This window comes from Nicotiana attenuata, unplaced genomic scaffold (assembly GCF_001879085.1).
Source record: "Nicotiana attenuata strain UT unplaced genomic scaffold, NIATTr2, whole genome shotgun sequence".
Taxonomy (NCBI): domain Eukaryota; kingdom Viridiplantae; phylum Streptophyta; class Magnoliopsida; order Solanales; family Solanaceae; genus Nicotiana; species Nicotiana attenuata.
In genome coordinates, this window is record NW_017674805.1 from 65,485 (window position 1) to 84,091 (window position 18,607).

At 36.6% G+C, this 18,607-nt stretch overlaps 2 protein-coding genes across 3 annotated transcripts; both read left to right on the forward strand.

Annotated features, from left to right (window-relative positions):
• Positions 1-6,555: 6,555 nt before the first annotated feature.
• LOC109219302 (putative protease Do-like 14) lies at positions 6,556-17,160 on the forward strand. 2 transcript variants are annotated; one of them, XM_019383733.1, is made up of 9 exons: positions 6,556-6,644; positions 7,580-7,668; positions 7,753-7,899; positions 8,065-8,192; positions 8,343-8,641; positions 9,319-9,388; positions 9,595-9,725; positions 10,321-10,441; positions 16,757-17,160. In XM_019383733.1, exons 2-9 carry the CDS (start codon positions 7,587-7,589, stop codon positions 16,901-16,903), a joined length of 1,125 nt encoding a protein of 374 aa, XP_019239278.1. In that variant the 5' UTR covers positions 6,556-6,644; positions 7,580-7,586; the 3' UTR covers positions 16,904-17,160. The 2 variants fall into 2 exon arrangements, with proteins under 2 accessions (XP_019239278.1, XP_019239279.1); XM_019383734.1 differs by having other exon boundaries at positions 7,768-7,899.
• Positions 17,161-17,468: 308 nt separating this feature from the next.
• LOC109219297 lies at positions 17,469-18,587 on the forward strand (the record flags this gene model as incomplete). Its single annotated transcript, XM_019383729.1, is given in 3 exon segments — positions 17,469-17,534; positions 17,741-17,871; positions 18,467-18,587. Coding segments are annotated over 3 exon segments (276 nt in total), but the record flags the coding sequence as incomplete, so codon positions are not given.
• Positions 18,588-18,607: the final 20 nt, after the last annotated feature.

Sequence of the window (18,607 nt, forward strand, 5' to 3'; positions counted from 1 at the left end):
TACAAGTAATTTTGTTTCTTTCATCGGATCTCTAAGAGAGATAATGACTCCTCAAGTTTGATGACTAACACTAAAAGTACAGGCTCGATCATAACCAACCAAAAACTTCATAACCACTAATCCTGAGCTCGTGGATTTAACAACTTGTTTTTTTTTTTATAAGTAAAAGAACCAGATTCATGAGAATGTTGCCAAGGTCTAAGTGGCTGGTATCATACGACAAGTATTCATCAACCAAATATTGATCCAAGCTTGTCACATTTTAGTATAGGCAACAGGGAAAAGAGGGCATCAACAATAACAATCACCTCGGCAAAGTTGCCTAAAACAACTTGTCAATTCACCAATTTTTATTCACCATTTTTTACAGTAGCCATCAGCCAAGGATAAGGGGTTGTATCCCTACTAGTGTTAAACAACAACATACCCCGTGTAATCCCACAAGTGGGGTTGGGGTCTGGGGAGAGTAGTGTGTACGCAGACCTTACCCCTATCTTGTGCATGTAGAGAGGTTGTTTCTGATAGACCCTCGACAAGGAAAAAATACGAATGCGTCTGCTGGGAGTTGACTACCATATATATTTTCACATTAATCTGGAGTTAAGCAATCAGATATCTGAACTGTGCATGCATTCAAATACAACTAAATCCTTTGTGTACTAACATGAGAACATCAAAAGATAGTTCACAAAGGTGTACCTTTAGTTTACAAAGGTGCACCTTGGTCAGATGGCATGGCAAGGCCCAATCATCTATGCTCAATCAGCTTAATGCTAGACACATCCTATTGAGTGTTTGCCTAGGCTCTTAGAAAAAAACGTTAGGCAAGTCTTTAAGGCACTCTTCTTAAAGACCTCATGGATGTTTTTCAACATTATTAAACAGTTAGTGGGTCATTGGAAGTGCAGACATAAATGACATTTTCCCTGTGTTTGAACATCAAAACGAGATGCCATGAGAGATAGGACAATTCAATAAACAGCACATTGTCACACTTCCTTTTTTACACACCCACCCCGAAGGAGAATGTATAAGGGAGTTTTTCCATTTAAAGTGACATTATTCGAAATGGGATTATTTATTTATTTTTCAGAGTCGCCACTTGGGATAGGTTTGGTTTTTTGGTGTCCCAAGTCACCGGTTTATCTTGAATCCCAAATCGAGAAAAATTTCGACTTCCCAATTGGAGTCTGCGAACCAGAAATTCTGAATAAGGAATTCTGTTGACCCGAGGGAAGGTGTTAGGCACCCCCGGGTCCCGTGGTTTTAGCACGGTCGCTTAAATTATTATGAATGGCTAAACATCTGGTTTTATACACATTCCCACATATAATGCAATTTTTGAGATTATTTACCGCTTTAATTATTATTTTTTTTTTACAAAAGTGAACGCCGTTTAAGAGCGTGCTTTTGGATCACGTCACATGAAATGCACCCGGATCCGCGACACCTCTTATTCGACGTTTTGGGAATCGAATTTGGGTTGCATGAAATGCACACCCGAGTTTAGGAAAGTAATATTATCAAAATTCGCGCCTAAAGTGGCTAGCGTCTTATTAACTTTGCGGGAAGCCATGAAAATTCGCTAAATGACATGTCCCGAATTTCTAAAATATTTTTAATAAAGTATTTAATGAGGGCCCCGCAATTTATGCATTTTTATTTGGCGAGGTTCGTCCCACTTTTATTTAAAGGCCAATCCTAAAGTAACTATTATTTTTCTATTACAGTCGTCTCTAAACAGTCCCTAATTAATTCACATTTATAAAATTCGGGCTTCAAGTTCAAGTCCGAATTCAAACAAAAGGGAAGACCCTCTTAATTTGAATCCGCCACCTAATTTGAAACCCAAATTTATATTTGTGAATTAATTCCCGATATCCTAATGTAGTTTTTAAAAGACTTTTGGACTTAACAATTTGGGCCTTGAGCATTAGCCTAGGGTTTTATGAATGCTGCTGTGTTTCATTTAAAGCTGGCCCAGTTTTGGGCCTCTGATGTCGTCCTTGGGCCCTTTGTTGTTAACCAGCATGAGTCTTATATAAACAAGCTGAGGGATTTTGGGCTAGAAGCCCAATTGAATTCAAACAGATGGGTGAGATTATTTGGGCTTCCAAGGAGCCCAAGCTTAACGTGAGTCCAGACTCAAAGCCTATTCCACAAGGCTATGAAATTACAAACTATATGGGCTCTTGGTTATTTATTCCTTCACAGGTTAACCCAAATTGATCAATGTCAAAAACAAACATAAAATCAGAAAATTCCTATAGTTCAAGCTAATCAGACCAACGGATTTGATTCAATAAGTAATTTAACTATAGTTTCATTGATGAAACTTGTTTAAGATAAAACATCACTTAAAGATCAACAATGAAACTCGATGAAGCTAATGGACTACTTAGCTAACATTCCTATGTCATGCTTGGTTTCAATTTTCTGATTACTAATTACTGCACAATGCGATGGACATGAAAAGGAAGTGAAATCGATTAAACACATGGAGGGTTAAGTGGATCAACCCTAACTAAACTGGATCTAATATCACTACACATTCCGTTACATAATACTGAAATCCAAAGCAGTCCAAAATGATTCAATGAGACAAACAGTTCCAACAGTCCAGTCCTTAAATTATACACAATGATCTACTGAAGTTCATAGAACTACATGGAGCATAATACACGAATTAACAAAGAAATTATGCTGCACTTCAATTCATATCTTCAAGCTTGAGAATTACATGATATGTACCTGGGAATTCGAACACAGAGAAGGAAGTAAAGTCAGCAGCAGCAAGCAAAAGGCAGCAACAACCAATAACTCCAGTAGCAGAAATCAAGTTAGAAAAAATCAGGCAATGGTATCACACCAAATCAGCACTAAATACACCCAAACAAGCTCGAATACACTCCAAAACCTTTTGAAATTGAAGCTAGAAGCAATGGGAAACTCAGCTGATAACCAGCTTGCAATCAACTCAAAATTTTAAAGCAACAATAGTTTTTTTTTTGGAATTTTCTACTGGATTTTTGCATTTTTTGGATTTTTGACAGGAGTAAAGATCTAGGAGAACATTTGGAACTATAGACATGTAGATTTTAATTTTCTTAGGCTTTGGGATTCAAATTTGAACCCTAGACTTGAAGAAAAGAATTTCTTAGGCTGGTAAGGACTTGGACATTTTTCAGAGAGTCTAAACTTGTGAAACAAGGCAATGGGTGTGCCTTTTATAGGCAAAACTAGGGCTACCTTCAGATTTTTTTTTCTTTTTAGTCCTTACCCATTTTCAGCTTTTAGTCCCTTATTTTTTAACTTGTTACCCAAGTTACAACACCTATTTTATTGAAAACTATACTAAAGTCTATTCTAGAAAGTCCTCTACCCATTACAATTCCTATACTATCCCTTCCCTACTTTAAAAATTACTATTCCTAATAAAACTACCCTTTTCTATGCCTAAATTACCCTTGATCATCCCCTGATATTACTGACCAAGTTAAACCAGTCCATTACCTATAACCAAACAATCCGTTCCTAAGGCTAATCACACTAGACAAATCAGCTAATCCAGGGGTTAAAATCAGATTGCAGCAACAATTAGGAATCAACTAACTGACCCTAGAATCCAAACACTTAAACGTGTATGTCTACTGGGATTGAAGAATACTAATGTAATTAAACTAAACTAAACTAAATGATTACCATTAAACAATAACACAGTAGAGGCTCAATTACTGAAGAAAAGAAAAATGAAATCAAAAGGCTCTAAAGAGTTAAAGATTATCAAGCATGCAGAATCAAAACTTACCAATTTTGGGCACTCGATTGACTATGAGGCGCATTCTGACCAGCTTGTTGTGAATCCTTCGGGATTCTTGACACGTAACATCCCTAATCGTGTGTTTTCCAAAAGAACACACATGATTAGGGAAGTTATGGTCGAAAATCCCCCAAGATTTTCTAATTTAGGGTTCTGCCGGATTTTGATCGGATATTTGCGCAATTCTGGCCATATTTGAGACATGTGGCTATGGGGGTTGGATAGAGGAGGTCAAGGCGGTCCCATGGTGTTAATTTGGGACCGTTTGGCATAACCGGCGACTTGGCCGGAAAACTTCGAACGGATATTCGACGAGTTCCAGTGATATTTGAAAGCAAAGGCCAGTGGATTTGGGTAGAGGAGGAGAAGGGGAATCTGGGGTGTAATTTTGGGGTTGATCGGAGCATCGCCGCCGGCGGCGATGATTTCCGGCCGGCGGCGGACGGCGGAGGAACGGTGGCAGATGGTGGGGTTAGGGCGGAGGACGCCGGCGTTACAGGGGAGGTACGAGGAAGATAAAACAATGTTTTAGATTTTTAGGTTAATTTCGGACAGTTTTATGGGATGGTTTTGGGTTTATGAGGGCCGTAGGATCATGGGGACTGGACGGGCGAGATTGAGTGATGCCAAACGGCGTCGTTTTGCCATGGGGAGGGGACTGGACTGGGTTGACGATTTGGGCTGGTCTGGCAAAGACTTGGGGCATTGGGCTGGGATTAATTTTGATAGTGGCCCAATCTTGGTGGCCTGATTAAGCTTAATGTCAATCTATTTTATTTCTTTTGATTTTTGTTCATTTATTTATTTTTTGAAATTTGTTAAATGCAAAATTAAAAGTAAAACCCCAAATTAATTCCAGAATTATACTAACTCCTAATTCAAAAGTATAAATGCGAAAGAACAATTTTGTTATTTTCTTCTTTACTAATTAATTCTAAAATGTGAAATTAGAACCTAAAACAAATGCATAATGTATTTTTATATCTTCCAGAAGAATTAAAATGCACAAATAAAAATGCAACAATTACCAAAGAATGCCACAAAATTCACCAAAATTTATAAAATACTAGAAAAAATTATTTTGTTTGTAATTTAGGAATTACTGCTTAGGGCAAAAATCACGTGCTCACACGCATAATCAAGTTGGCGAAGGAAATTTTGATGATAGATTAGGGGTGTGCATTCGATTTATCGATTCGATTTTGATCCTTATCGATAATTACTTATCGATTATCGATTTGTACATATGCTTATCGTTATCGTTTCAATAGGGTTTCGATTTTTTCGATTTCGATTTATCGATTTTGGGGGATTATCAATTCGGTTATCGATTACACCAATAAGAAAATTTGCGGGATTCCACGAAAAGTATATCGCTATAAACGTGCCTAACTAATATGGACAAAAAGAAGCTAAAATAAGACGAACACCATTTATAATATAAAAATTGTGTCAACAAGCACATGCAACAAAACTAAAGTAAGGTATCAAATGTATGCCACCAACACTCCAACGGTATAAAAAAAACAAAACAAAACAAAACACATCATCGCGGCTAATTCTATTTTCCATTAATTTGAACTTCATTCCCTTGATCTTTAAATATGATCATTCCTTAAATGTGGTAGAGGAAATAATAGGGTAAGGGACTTAGGGTAAAGGAAAGGGTATAGATTAGGGAAAATAATATTGTATAGCCGCTTTCAAAATAGTAGCGGAATATATATATACATTCTGTATGTTATATTAATCTACACAAATAGGTAATTACTCATTTAACAAGTGTCTACAGTCTAGGGGTGTGCATTCGATTTATCGATTCGATTTTGACCCTTATCGATAATTACTTATCGATTATCGATTTGAACATACGCTTATCGTTATCGTTTCAATAAGGTTTCGATTTTTTCGATTTCGATAACAAATAATCGATTCGATTTATCGATAAACCGATTCGAATGCACACCCCTATGATAGATGCCTTAAAACGCCCTTCTTTTCCCCCTCCCTTCACAAGAAGTATCATGCTTCTCCATTATAGTTGCTTGTCATAGGCCCAGCAAATAGCTTGCTCTTTTCTCTTATCCTATTTTCTTCAACACCGTTGTTAATTCCCTTTTTTCTTCATCATCATGTATTTCGTTACCATAGTAATTAAAATACATGATTTGGTTTTTGTTGCATTTTCATAATTAAAATTCATTTTCAAACAGATCCTAACATGAGTTTAAGAATATACTAATTTAATTCTGAATAACTACTCGTTCCATTGTTCCCTGCTTCTCATCCATTTCATTTTGTAACTCCCGTTTGACTGTGAATAACTTGGAGGGTTCTGTGAGTCATGATGTTAATTAACAGTATTGCAAATAACATCACTAGATGTAGTCAATCTTGAAATATCAGACTTCATCGACCAACATTACTACGATATTCCTAAAAGGTTTAGCAGAACAACTGAAATTCATAATTTAGAACATATTCAAATAAACCACATCCATTGTTTTTGAAAATTGTTGCTCCCTGATTGTTACTGTTTGATGTTACTTTTTCTCCCCCTTTACTAGAAATTGTTGCTCCCTGATTGTTACTATTTGATGCTCTACTTTATTCTCCCCTTTTTCCTTATCGTCTTTTGTCTCCCTCGTCTTTCTTTCTTTCCCCTCTTCTTCTTCCTCTTCTTTCTTTCTTCTCCTGCTCCTCCTCCTCCTCTTTCCACTTTTCTTGAGCCGAGAGTCTATTGGAAACAACATCTCTACCTCTCCAGGTTTAAGGTGTGCGTACACACTAACCTCCCTAGACCCCACCTGTGAGATTATACCGGGTATGTTGTTGTTGTTGTTTATCCAAATATGTAATACGCCAGTATGCTCAAAGACTAGAATAACTTTTGACCAAGAAGTAATAATGGCACAAATGCAGCACTATGTTTATATGACACAGAAATTATTGTTTCATATGAGTGGTAGAATTGTTTCCCAACAAAAGGATGGCCTAAAAAGAAACAAGCTCCCGATCCAAATATAACGAAATGTTTTGATATATTAATTGTAGTACTTCATATAAACTTGGCTGCCCATGAAAACAATAAATGCTACTTTATTGCTCTTCCCTAATATATACATGATATATGTGAAACTTTTCGAATGATCTTCTAGTAACGCTAAAGTAACTTCATAAATAGAAGCTGGAGATTGGTAAATGAATTGTAACTACTTACTATAGTTGATGGTGTTTGCCACTCTTTTACACGCCTCTTACATCCGATATGAAAATCGTGTTGATACTAAAAGTAAGAAATAGAAAGAGCAACTTACAGATACAAAATCACCTATTGCCGGGTACACCTTTGATGGAAAATTCTTTTTTCTTTGGGTTAAACCTTTGATGGAAATTTTGATGTTATATGACTTCTCTTTATGCTCTTTTGTGATAGGGGAAACGGCTTGAGATTCTTTGGCACGATTTAAGTTGAATTTTCAGTGGCGTTGAAAATCAGATTTCGCTTAAATGTAGTTAGAATTTATTTTGATCAAGCTGAGGTCAATTATTATCACATAGCACTTTACCAATGTGTGAAGAAGTAGTGTTAAGAAAGTAGATAATTGATTTGATGTCTATATCTTTATAGCAAATATACTTACTTGAATAACAAAACTAGACAATATGGTAAAAGAAATCTACTGCTCTACAATTCACCGTATCTGATTGATTTTTAATCCTTGAGATGGAATAAGAGTGAATTGGCTTAATTTGTAGGTAAATTATGAATTATGATAGTTACAAAAGGGAGTGGGTGGAAGCTTTCACTCCCTGGAAAAGGGAACCAAAGGAAGATCCCGACAACAGTGAGTTTCATTAAAAATTCTGCCCTAATTTCCATTGTACCAAAATTCACTTGGTTTTGCTGTTTTAATTGTGAAATTGTGTAGGCCCTGTTTTTTCAGGCGATTATGAGAGTTTCAATCCGAAGCGACAGAGGTTCTATTTACATGCTCAAAATAAGCACTTAGATGTTTATACGAAGATGGCTGCTTTAAAAGCTTCCACATCTGTCGTCAATCTTGAATCATACTCGGGTACTTGTTCATATTAGTTTTATTTGTTTTCTCATATTTGTTGTTTGCTTTGATGTTTGTTTCTTTTATTGCTTGGAGACTCAGTTGTTTCAATTTTATTTTTGTCGTTCTACCTTCTTTGGTAATCGTTTTACGTATTGTTGTTACTTTTATGTTCATTATCAGGAAAAGAGGAGATATTTCAATGTTCTGGAACCATTATAGAAAGTGTTGACACTTCTAGTATAATATTGACCACTGCGAGTCTCCTTAGGTGCTCTAAGGCTAGAAATTCTATAGCAAATGACATTAAGGTTAGCTTATTTTTATCACGTTCTCAGATTTTCCTCACTACTTCCTAACCAAATTCATGTTGTTAATCTCTTGATATCTTAGACTCATTTGAAAGTTATTGCCAACCAAACTCTTGTCAAATCAGTTGATAGTTATAACTATTTATTCAGGTTATTGTGCACCTATTTGATGGAAGAGCATTTGATGGTCATATTGAGGCTTATGACTTTCACTACAATGTTGTTGCTATAAGGATTCAATCAGACACCCCACTTCCAATTGCTTCCCTGGCTCATTTAAATGATTCTATCATGATTCGGCCAAGTCAGCTCAGAGTTACGGAAGAGAAGCCATTTCAACTTCGTCCGCATTCAAACTCATTTGATCTTATTCCTGGAGATTCAGTTATTGCACTTGGTCGTTTCAATAAGAAGCCGTATGATATCATGGCTGCCCCTGGTGAATTCAGGTACATAGTGGCTAAACTAGGCAGCCTAATTTACATGGGTTCTGTAGGCTGTTGGTTCTCAAACTATTTCTTTTGCCTTTGAATATGCCTTGCTATCAACTAGTATCATGCATTTTGAGGGCTTAAGTTGATATTGTTGAATTTCTCAAATTGTAATTCTTACTTCCCTATGTGTCTAGAAATTCAATATTTGCATTTTGTTCATCAGTAAATGATTTATGTGGTATGCACCTGTTCTGCACTTGCATGTGCTTAGTAACTTAGAGAAAGGGATCTGTTCCTGACCGTAGACTATGCCATCGTGGTTCAATATGCAACACATTAATAATTTTGGTCAGCTTTTCTACTGGTGTATTATTTAACCGAGGATCTCCAATACATCCAGTTTGCAAATTGGAATCATTTTCGTTGATAGACAAGTTTAAGCTGGTTATTGAGAGGGTATCCCTGAAGCCTTGTTTCTTTTCTTTTAGTTAAAATGCAAAGGGGGTATGGTGGGTTATGGGTGGTAAGAACATGTTTTTCTCATATACCTAAGTAAGCTGTTTTCTTAACATAATGTGTTGATTTTAGAACACACAGGCACTCACAAATACACATTGCTTATTGCATACATGATTACCATGTTGGTTATTGTGATTTTCCACCTCAATTCTTTTTCTGGTTGATCCTTGTAGCATTGATCGCTGCGACTACGACTACTTCGAGTGTAAAGAGCTTTTCATGGCAACTTGCAGAATTACAAGAGTAACTCCTTCACACTTTCTGTTTTAGAAAAACTCTCTTTCACACTTATCTCTTACTTTGATGGTTTTGTCACTTTGTTCATTTTGCTTCTAAATATATTCTTAATCAATGACAAATATATGCATATTTTCTCTGTCTATTGTGTGTTTGATTTTTTGTAGAAAGATAGCAAATTTAGGGCTTTTCGTTTTCATTCTTTGTTATAGTGTGGTATTGGTGGCCCACTTATCAATCGCTATGGAGAAATCATCGGTATCTGCTTTCATGATGTCTCCTCTATTGCATTCTTGCCGATCAATATAGCTTCCATATGGTGGGAACATTATAAGAAATATAGGTAAGCTCCGAATCTTTGACTTGTTTTTACCTTTGCAGGATGCTTGATTTGTGGTGGTACCATTTTTCTTTCTGCAATTGCATGTAATATGCTTGAATTTCATCTCTTCAATATTTTTTAAAGCATGCAGTGTCACAAATTGTATAATGGACCAGTTGACATATCGAATATTTCTATGAGATATCTTACATTGAACGTATTGTGTAGTTATGTAGGTTCTCTACTTTTTGTATTCGGCTTATATACGGATGCTTTTTTCACATTAATAAAGTTATTTATATTATCCTTTATCAAAACAAAAAAATTTATTTTCCTTATTAAAGAAAGAAACATGTTTTGTAGCCTAGCTTTTCTCATATCCATAGTGGATCTCTGTTTCTTGGTGTGTTTGTCTTTCTACTAAAATTTTAAGTTATTCCACTTTTAATTTATCTTTTGAATGTTGTACACTCTTAAACAAAGAATTCTTGCTACTTGATAATCTGCTTGTACATGGCAACTATAATGAAGAAAAAATATTGAGGGAGTTTAGGCTTATAAAAAATCTAATCACACAAATACCTGGTACTAATCTTAAATTTTTGTTCTATCATAGGCAACCACGTCGGCCGCGGCTCGGGATGGAGGTAGCTAATCTCTATGCAGCTGACTTAGAAATTCTTGAAAGAATTATTTCAAAGTTCCCTGAAGTCATGGAAGGCGTCATTGTTGAAGAGGTATGCTCTCTATTGCAGTTTTTTTTCTTGTTTGTGGAAAACTGTTGTTCTTTGAATGGTATTGTGTCCCCCTATTTCATAGTTGTCAAAGAAAGTAGGCACATTATAGCACCATGGTAGAATAGTAGGCCAGGCATGGGTGCAAGGCATTCTGATGGATGTGAGGTGCCCGTTTGTGTAAGATGTGCATTAAGAAAAACAACGGCACGCCTCAGTCCCAAGCAAGTTGCGGTCGATTATATGAATCCTCACTGACCATGTTAGTGCATAAATAACAACACTTTATTTTAATTTGTGAATGCTGAAATTTTAAAGATGCAACAAATGCAAGATAGGGATAATGCTTGCAAAAATTTTTTTTCAGAGGATTTCTGTGAAGCATTCTGATTTATGCAGCAAACAAATATTAATGTTCCGTTAATTTCTGAAAAAAGAGCCCACGAGCTGAAAACAGAAGGTTTAGGGTTTAACCGTAGCTCCGTTAATCCCTATCACTTTTCAGATTACAAACTTTGTTTGAACTAAAAGAAAGAAAATTAGGGAGAACGCAGAGTACAAACTCACGAATAGAAAGAGAAAACACCACCGAGCGAGAGAACGAGCTTTCACCCAAGCGTTTGAATGCGGAAGCTAATAAGCATAATGACAAAAATATTAGAGTCTTCTGTTGCATAGTGGGTTTTTTGGGAAAGACATAAAAAAAATAAGGAAAAAAACAAGGGGAGAAATTCAAAAATAGCCAAATTTACAAGTGATCACTCAAAAATAGCCATAATTTCAAAAGTAATCGAAATTTAGTCACTTATTATGTAACGATAAATCTGAACGAAAACTGTTCAAAAACCGGAAAATACCGCAGCATAATATACTGGTATTCCAATATAATATACTGGAACTCCAGTATATGTATACTAGAACTCCAATATATAATATACTGGAGTTCCAGTATAATATACTGGGCTTCCAGCATAATATACTGGAGTTCCAGCATAATATATCAGACCAGCATAATATGCTGGAAGTTTATACACAGGTGCTCCAATCTCCAGTATATTATACTGGAACTTTTTGCGTGTTGGAGTTCCAGCATAATATGCTGGAAGTTCATACACAGGTGCATCGATCTCCAGTATATTATGCTGGAATTTTTGTATTGCAGCAAAATAGTGGCCATTTTCAATGACTTTGAAAATGCTGGCTATTTTTCAATGATCAGACCGAAAACTGGCTAGCCCGTGCTATTTTTACAAAAACAAGCATAATGACATAAATAAGAGATACAGTATAAAAAATATATATAATAAATTTAAAAAGTATAAACAGGGCCTGAGACAGGTGACTTGACACTCTACAATCAAACCTCTTTATAACAACCTCGTTTGTTCCGAATATTTTTGGATGGTATAGAGAAGTGTTGTTATAAATAATATATATTATAACATAACATGAAAATTGGTTCCGGAAAAAAACTTATCCTTTATAGTGAAGTGTTATTATATAAGGATGATGTTATAGAAAGGTCTGACTCTATATGATTAGAGAAGCCATTTTTTTTTCCACATTAAAAAGTTTCTTTAGTAAATTTTCAACGTTTAACAAACTTTCTTTTTTCTTTGGTTTATTTCGTTTTCAAGAGTTAATCAGAATGGAAAAAGAGAGTTGATAATTGGTTCTATATAAAATTGGGAGTTTTATAGCTTTACCATATAAATAAAACTAATTATCCTTGTCTACCTATTTTGTAATGACCCGACCGGTCGTTTCATGAGTTACCGTTCTGTTTCCCCCATTTTTGCTTCTTATTACCTTGTCGAACTGTATTTTGTGTTATCGGATTGGTTGGATCGGGTTCCGAGAGGTTTTGGTAAGGTTTAAAACACTTAGTCTATTTTGAGTAAGCTTAAGTTGGAAAAGTCAACCGGATATTGACTTGTGTGAAAAGGACTCGGATGTGAATTTTGATAGTTCGGATAGCTTCGGGAGATGATTTGGGACTTAGGAGTGTGATCGGAACGTGTTTTGGAAGTCCGTAGTAGATTTAGGTTTGAATTGGCGAAATCAGAATTTCGGCGTTTTCCGGTTGATAGGTGAGATTTTGATATAGGGATTGGAATGGGATTCCGGGAGTTGTAGTGGTTCCGTTATGCAATTTGGGATGTGTGTGCAAAATTTCAGGTCATTCGGACGTGGTTTGATAGACTTTTTGATCAAAAGCGTAATTCAAAAATTTTTGGAATACTAGGCTTGAATTCGATGTGATTTCGCTGATTCGATGTTGTTTGAGGTGTTTTGAAGATTGGTATAAGTTTGGGTAGTGGTATATGACTGGTTTGTGCGTTTGGTTGAGGTCCCGGGGGCCTCGGGGTGATTTCGGATGGTTGACGGAAAGTTTGAAGTTAAGTTGGGACAGCTGAAGCATTTTGTTGTTGTCATAACCGCACATGCGATTGGGAGGCCACATGTGCGATGCCCGCAGGAGCGGAAGGCAGCCGCAGATGCGGCCAAGAAGAAGGTCACCAGGGACCGCAGAAGCGGTGAAGGGGACGCAACTGCGGTCGCGCAAGTGCGAGATTTTAAACGCAGATGTGGAAATTGGCATTTAAGTGAAAACGCAGATGCGGTGGATGAGGCCGCAGAAGCGGGAAAAGGACCGCAGGTGCGAAAAGCCTGGGTCGGAAAGTAAGGTTTCCTTCGCGATTTTGAGCTATTCTTCACCATTTTTCATTCGGGTTTGAGATTGGGGGAGTTATTTTGAAGAGGGATTCAAGGGATAACACCCGGAGGTAAGATTTTTGAACCTAATAATCGATCATATGGCATTATTTCACTAATTTGGCCTAAGATTTATGGAAATTAAGGGTTAAAATTAGGGATTAGGGCTTGGTATTGGAGACCTTGACTTGGGGATTTGAAGGGCCATTTGTGGTCGGATTTTGGTACTTTTGATATGAATGAACTCGTGGGAGGATAATGAGCGTACTGATGTAAATTTTATCGGATTCCGAGACGTGGGTCCGGGGGTCGGATTTTGGTTAATTTCGGGATTTATGTTGTAATTTGATTATTTTCGCATGGGCTTCGTTCCCTTAGAATATTTTGACAACGTGATTCTGATTTTGGATAGATTCGACGCGGGTTGAGGCCGATTCGAGGGGCAAAGGCATCGCGGGCTAGAGTTTGGACCGAATTGAGGTGAGTAATGATTGTAAATGTTATCCTGATGGTATGAAACCCCAGATTTCACATCGTTGTGCTATATTGAGGTGACACACACGCTAGATGATGAGTGTGGGGTCGCGCACCGTTGGGGATTGTCACTTAATCCATCCCGAATAATTGTTTTACTGCGTATTTGATTGAAAATTGTTTGCTATCGTCATGTTTTGAGCTGAATGCCATATTTGGGCCTCGTGCCAACTATTTGGATCCTTAGGGGATTTTTACTGCTATTTCCTCACTGTTTTGATTTTATATCTGTACTCACTTATGCTATATTATACTGTTTTCATAACTCAACCATGTTTACACTATTTTAATACTTTAAATGAAAGTTTGGGCTGAGCATCATATTTTACTGTGCCCGAGTGGCTTTTAGAGATTTTTGACTGAGTAGGACCAAGAGCATGTATTGTGAGGATTATTATAGGATCGGGTTGCACGCCGCAGCAGTGTTGTACTGATTATGATTATGAGGTCGAGGGCCTGAGTTGTACGCCACAAGGTGGCTTGATATGAGGCCGATAGCCTATTGATTATGCCACGAGATGGCTTGATATTGCGCTTGGGCCGTAAGGGGCCCCTCCCGGAGTCTGTATACCCCCAGTGAGCGCGGGTACCCAGTATGATATGTGACATAGCCCGAGGGGCTGGTGTTGTTCCATGTTATTGCCCGAGGGACTGAATCTGTTTACAGTGTGCCGAGGGGCGGATTTTATGTGTTTATCTTTTCTCGCGGCTTTTCATTTACTTGTTTAACTGTTAAAAAAGTATTTTAAAGAAGCTTATACTGAACTAAGGTATTTTTATAAGATTTCACGATTTTATTGCATTTACTCTGCCTCTTTATAGCATGTTGTTGTGTTTTTACGTGATTTCTTATCGCTCAGTCTTCATTTATTATCACTAAGTTGGAGTACTCACTTTACTCCTTGCACCCTATGTGCAAATTCAGGAGCTTCAGGTCCCGCCAGTGAGGGTTGATTGCTCCCAACAGGCCATTCGGAGTCCACTAGGTAGCTGCTTGGTGTTCGCAGCCCAGTGTTTCTCCCTCCTATCTTACTTTTGTTTCTAGTTTTGTAATAGACTGGATAAACTCTTTCAAACTCTTAGACACATGTTTAGATGCTCATGACTGGTGACACCCCGATGTCGGGTGTCGCGCCCCCTTTTTCTCGCAAAATCGGGTTTATGACATTTGGGAGGACAACTCGTTCCCTTTTGGGAATTGGGTTTGAATTAAGAGTCACCACCTAATGATTAAAGTGCATTAGGACACTAAGAAGGGTTTGATTTAAGTAACCTGAGATTGGGTAAGGGCTTGAAATTATCCCGAGGGGAAGGTGTTAGGCACCCCTCAGGATCCACTAGTGTGGTCCCGGCCAGACTATTGTTGTGACTTAAGTGCGAATAACACATAGGCAAATAAATACTTCAAGTAAGAGGTGATTTTCACATAATGGTTACAAATAAGCAAAGTTAGAAAGAACCAAAAGAGAGCTGATTTTCCTTAAAGAAATAGTTTGAAATTTTGAGATGAAGCAAAGAAACAAAGAAACAAAGGGAAGGGGGTCCTAGATTTATAAATAATATAGATCACCCCACACAACATCCAGTAATCACTCCTCAATGAGGGGCTACACGTGATGTTATCGCGTGGTCATCATATCCATATCTACCCTTTCCCACCCCGTTAAGGTATTAAAGCGCGGAATGGTTTCGTTTACTTATTGCATGCTATTACCTGTCCCGATCCTATCAGTCTCAGAGGCATTTAAGACTAATAATCCTATAGGGGAGGGATATTAGGCTTATTTGTGGTTTTAAAGGTAAAAATTCTAGGGCGACATACAAAACATGTACAGCAAATTGAGGGAAAGCACATAACAAATAAAGGCTCAGGTATACCTCCTTTAAACAAAGAAATACATAATTTAGCAGACTTACACATACTGTTTAGGTCTGATTAAAACATTAAAGGCGAAAAAGAGGAGGTTGCTGAGGCAGACTAGTTTGATACATGGCTCAGAGAGGAAGTCAGGATCAGACTTGCCTATTGTCACACCTCTTTTTTCCACGCAACCCTATTATGAGGTTGAGTGAGAAGAGTTTTTCCAATTGAAGTGACATTTTGAAAAGGGATCATTTATTATTTAGAGTCGCCACTTGGAATTGAGTTTTGGTGTTCCAAGTCACCTTTTATTCTAATCCCTTTCAAAAGGAAGGTTTGACTCTTATTTATGGTCTACGAAAACAGAAGAATGAGTAAGGAATTCTCTTGACCGAGAGGAAGGTGTAAGGCACCCCTCGAGTCCCGTGGTTCTAGCACGGTCGCTTTTATTGACTAATGTTCGGTTTAAATCAATTCTTGACTATTCTCGTATTTTATTGATTATGGCTTGTCTATTACCACTTCACTTAATTTATTATATTTTTTATTAATTGTTTTGACCTACATGCGGTACGCACACGAGGTACTTCTTTGAAATTAAATGTCAAACCACGATACGGAATGTACACATGGTTATAAAATAATTATTTTAAATTTAAAAGCATCGAGACGCGGAATGCGCACATAATCCTTTTATTATTTGATATTAACCAAAGATCGTGCAAGAACACATGGTTAACTTTTGAAGACGTGCCTAAAATTGCCTAGTATTTTTAAATAATTGGTGACTAAGTTATTAAATTATTTAATTATAAAAAAAATTATTAAAATATTTGACAAATTTTACCTTTAAAATTGGGCCAGCACATTCTCTCATTACCTAGGGCCATTTTCTTCTTCACTTAGAGTTCAAAAAATAAATAAATAAAATAATAATAATAATAACAATAGTGCAACATTTACAAAATGTTTACGAAAAATCTTAGCAGGATTCAATAATCCAGCCGAGAATCACGCACGCACTACTGCGAATGACTAACTTCCTATACTTTTTGTCCTAAAATGGTACTATGTCCTAAGAAACTATATATATATATATATATATATATATATATGTGTGTGTGTAACTATTATAATTTCAACAGTACCTGATAATAGATTTCATAAAAATGAAAATACAATCTTAATGTGTACGAACCTAAATGCAGATTTTCGAACAAGCAGACCTTGATGTAAAAGGTCAACTATTAGCCAACAAAAATAGCAGCCCAGCAAGACCAAATTCCAGCAGTAGCAACCACAGCGGCTCCAAAAATTTTCAGAAATCTTTAAACTCCAAAGCAAGGAAGAGTTGAAAAGGTTTTGGGCTATTTTGAGGTGGAAGAGTTGAAGAACTTTTCGTGAGGTTTCTGAGATTGATTTTTAAGGGTGGAAGTTGATGCTTTCCATGTTCTCCGTGGGAATCTGGGAATCTCTCCCTCCTCTGTCCGTGTGTGTATTAATATAGATGTGTGGGTGAGGGAAGTTAATGTGTTGGTGTGTGAGTTAATTTTAAAATAGGTGGGGAAAATGGAAAAGAGACGTGAGGAGTGGGGGGGTTTTGGGAGGTTAGAGATCAGTTAGCTTTTGTTTATGTACTTTGTTATCTCTTCTTTTTTTTTTTTTAATTCTTTTTCGTTAGTTTTTTTCTTAAACTTTTTCTAACTCTTTTTTTTAATAANAAATGCAAGGGGGTATGGTGGTATGGGTGTAAGACATGTTTTCTCATATACCTAAGTAAGCTGTTTTCTTAACATAATGTGTTGATTTTAGAACACACAGGCACTCACAAATACACATTGCTTATTGCATACATGATTACCATGTTGGTTATTGTGATTTTCCACCTCAATTCTTTTTCTGGTTGATCCTTGTAGCATTGATCGCTGCGACTACGACTACTTCGAGTGTAAAGAGCTTTTCATGGCAACTTGCAGAATTACAAGAGTAACTCCTTCACACTTTCTGTTTTAGAAAAACTCTCTTTCACACTTATCTCTTACTTTGATGGTTTTGTCACTTTGTTCATTTTGCTTCTAAATATATTCTTAATCAATGACAAATATATGCATATTTTCTCTGTCTATTGTGTGTTTGATTTTTTGTAGAAAGATAGCAAATTTAGGGCTTTTCGTTTTCATTCTTTGTTATAGTGTGGTATTGGTGGCCCACTTATCAATCGCTATGGAGAAATCATCGGTATCTGCTTTCATGATGTCTCCTCTATTGCATTCTTGCCGATCAATATAGCTTCCATATGGTGGGAACATTATAAGAAATATAGGTAAGCTCCGAATCTTTGACTTGTTTTTACCTTTGCAGGATGCTTGATTTGTGGTGGTACCATTTTTCTTTCTGCAATTGCATGTAATATGCTTGAATTTCATCTCTTCAATATTTTTTAAAGCATGCAGTGTCACAAATTGTATAATGGACCAGTTGACATATCGAATATTTCTATGAGATATCTTACATTGAACGTATTGTGTAGTTATGTAGGTTCTCTACTTTTTGTATTCGGCTTATATACGGATGCTTTTTTCACATTAATAAAGTTATTTATATTATCCTTTATCAAAACAAAAAAATTTATTTTCCTTATTAAAGAAAGAAACATGTTTTGTAGCCTAGCTTTTCTCATATCCATAGTGGATCTCTGTTTCTTGGTGTGTTTGTCTTTCTACTAAAATTTTAAGTTATTCCACTTTTAATTTATCTTTTGAATGTTGTACACTCTTAAACAAAGAATTCTTGCTACTTGATAATCTGCTTGTACATGGCAACTATAATGAAGAAAAAATATTGAGGGAGTTTAGGCTTATAAAAAATCTAATCACACAAATACCTGGTACTAATCTTAAATTTTTGTTCTATCATAGGCAACCACGTCGGCCGCGGCTCGGGATGGAGGTAGCTAATCTCTATGCAGCTGACTTAGAAATTCTTGAAAGAATTATTTCAAAGTTCCCTGAAGTCATGGAAGGCGTCATTGTTGAAGAGGTATGCTCTCTATTGCAGTT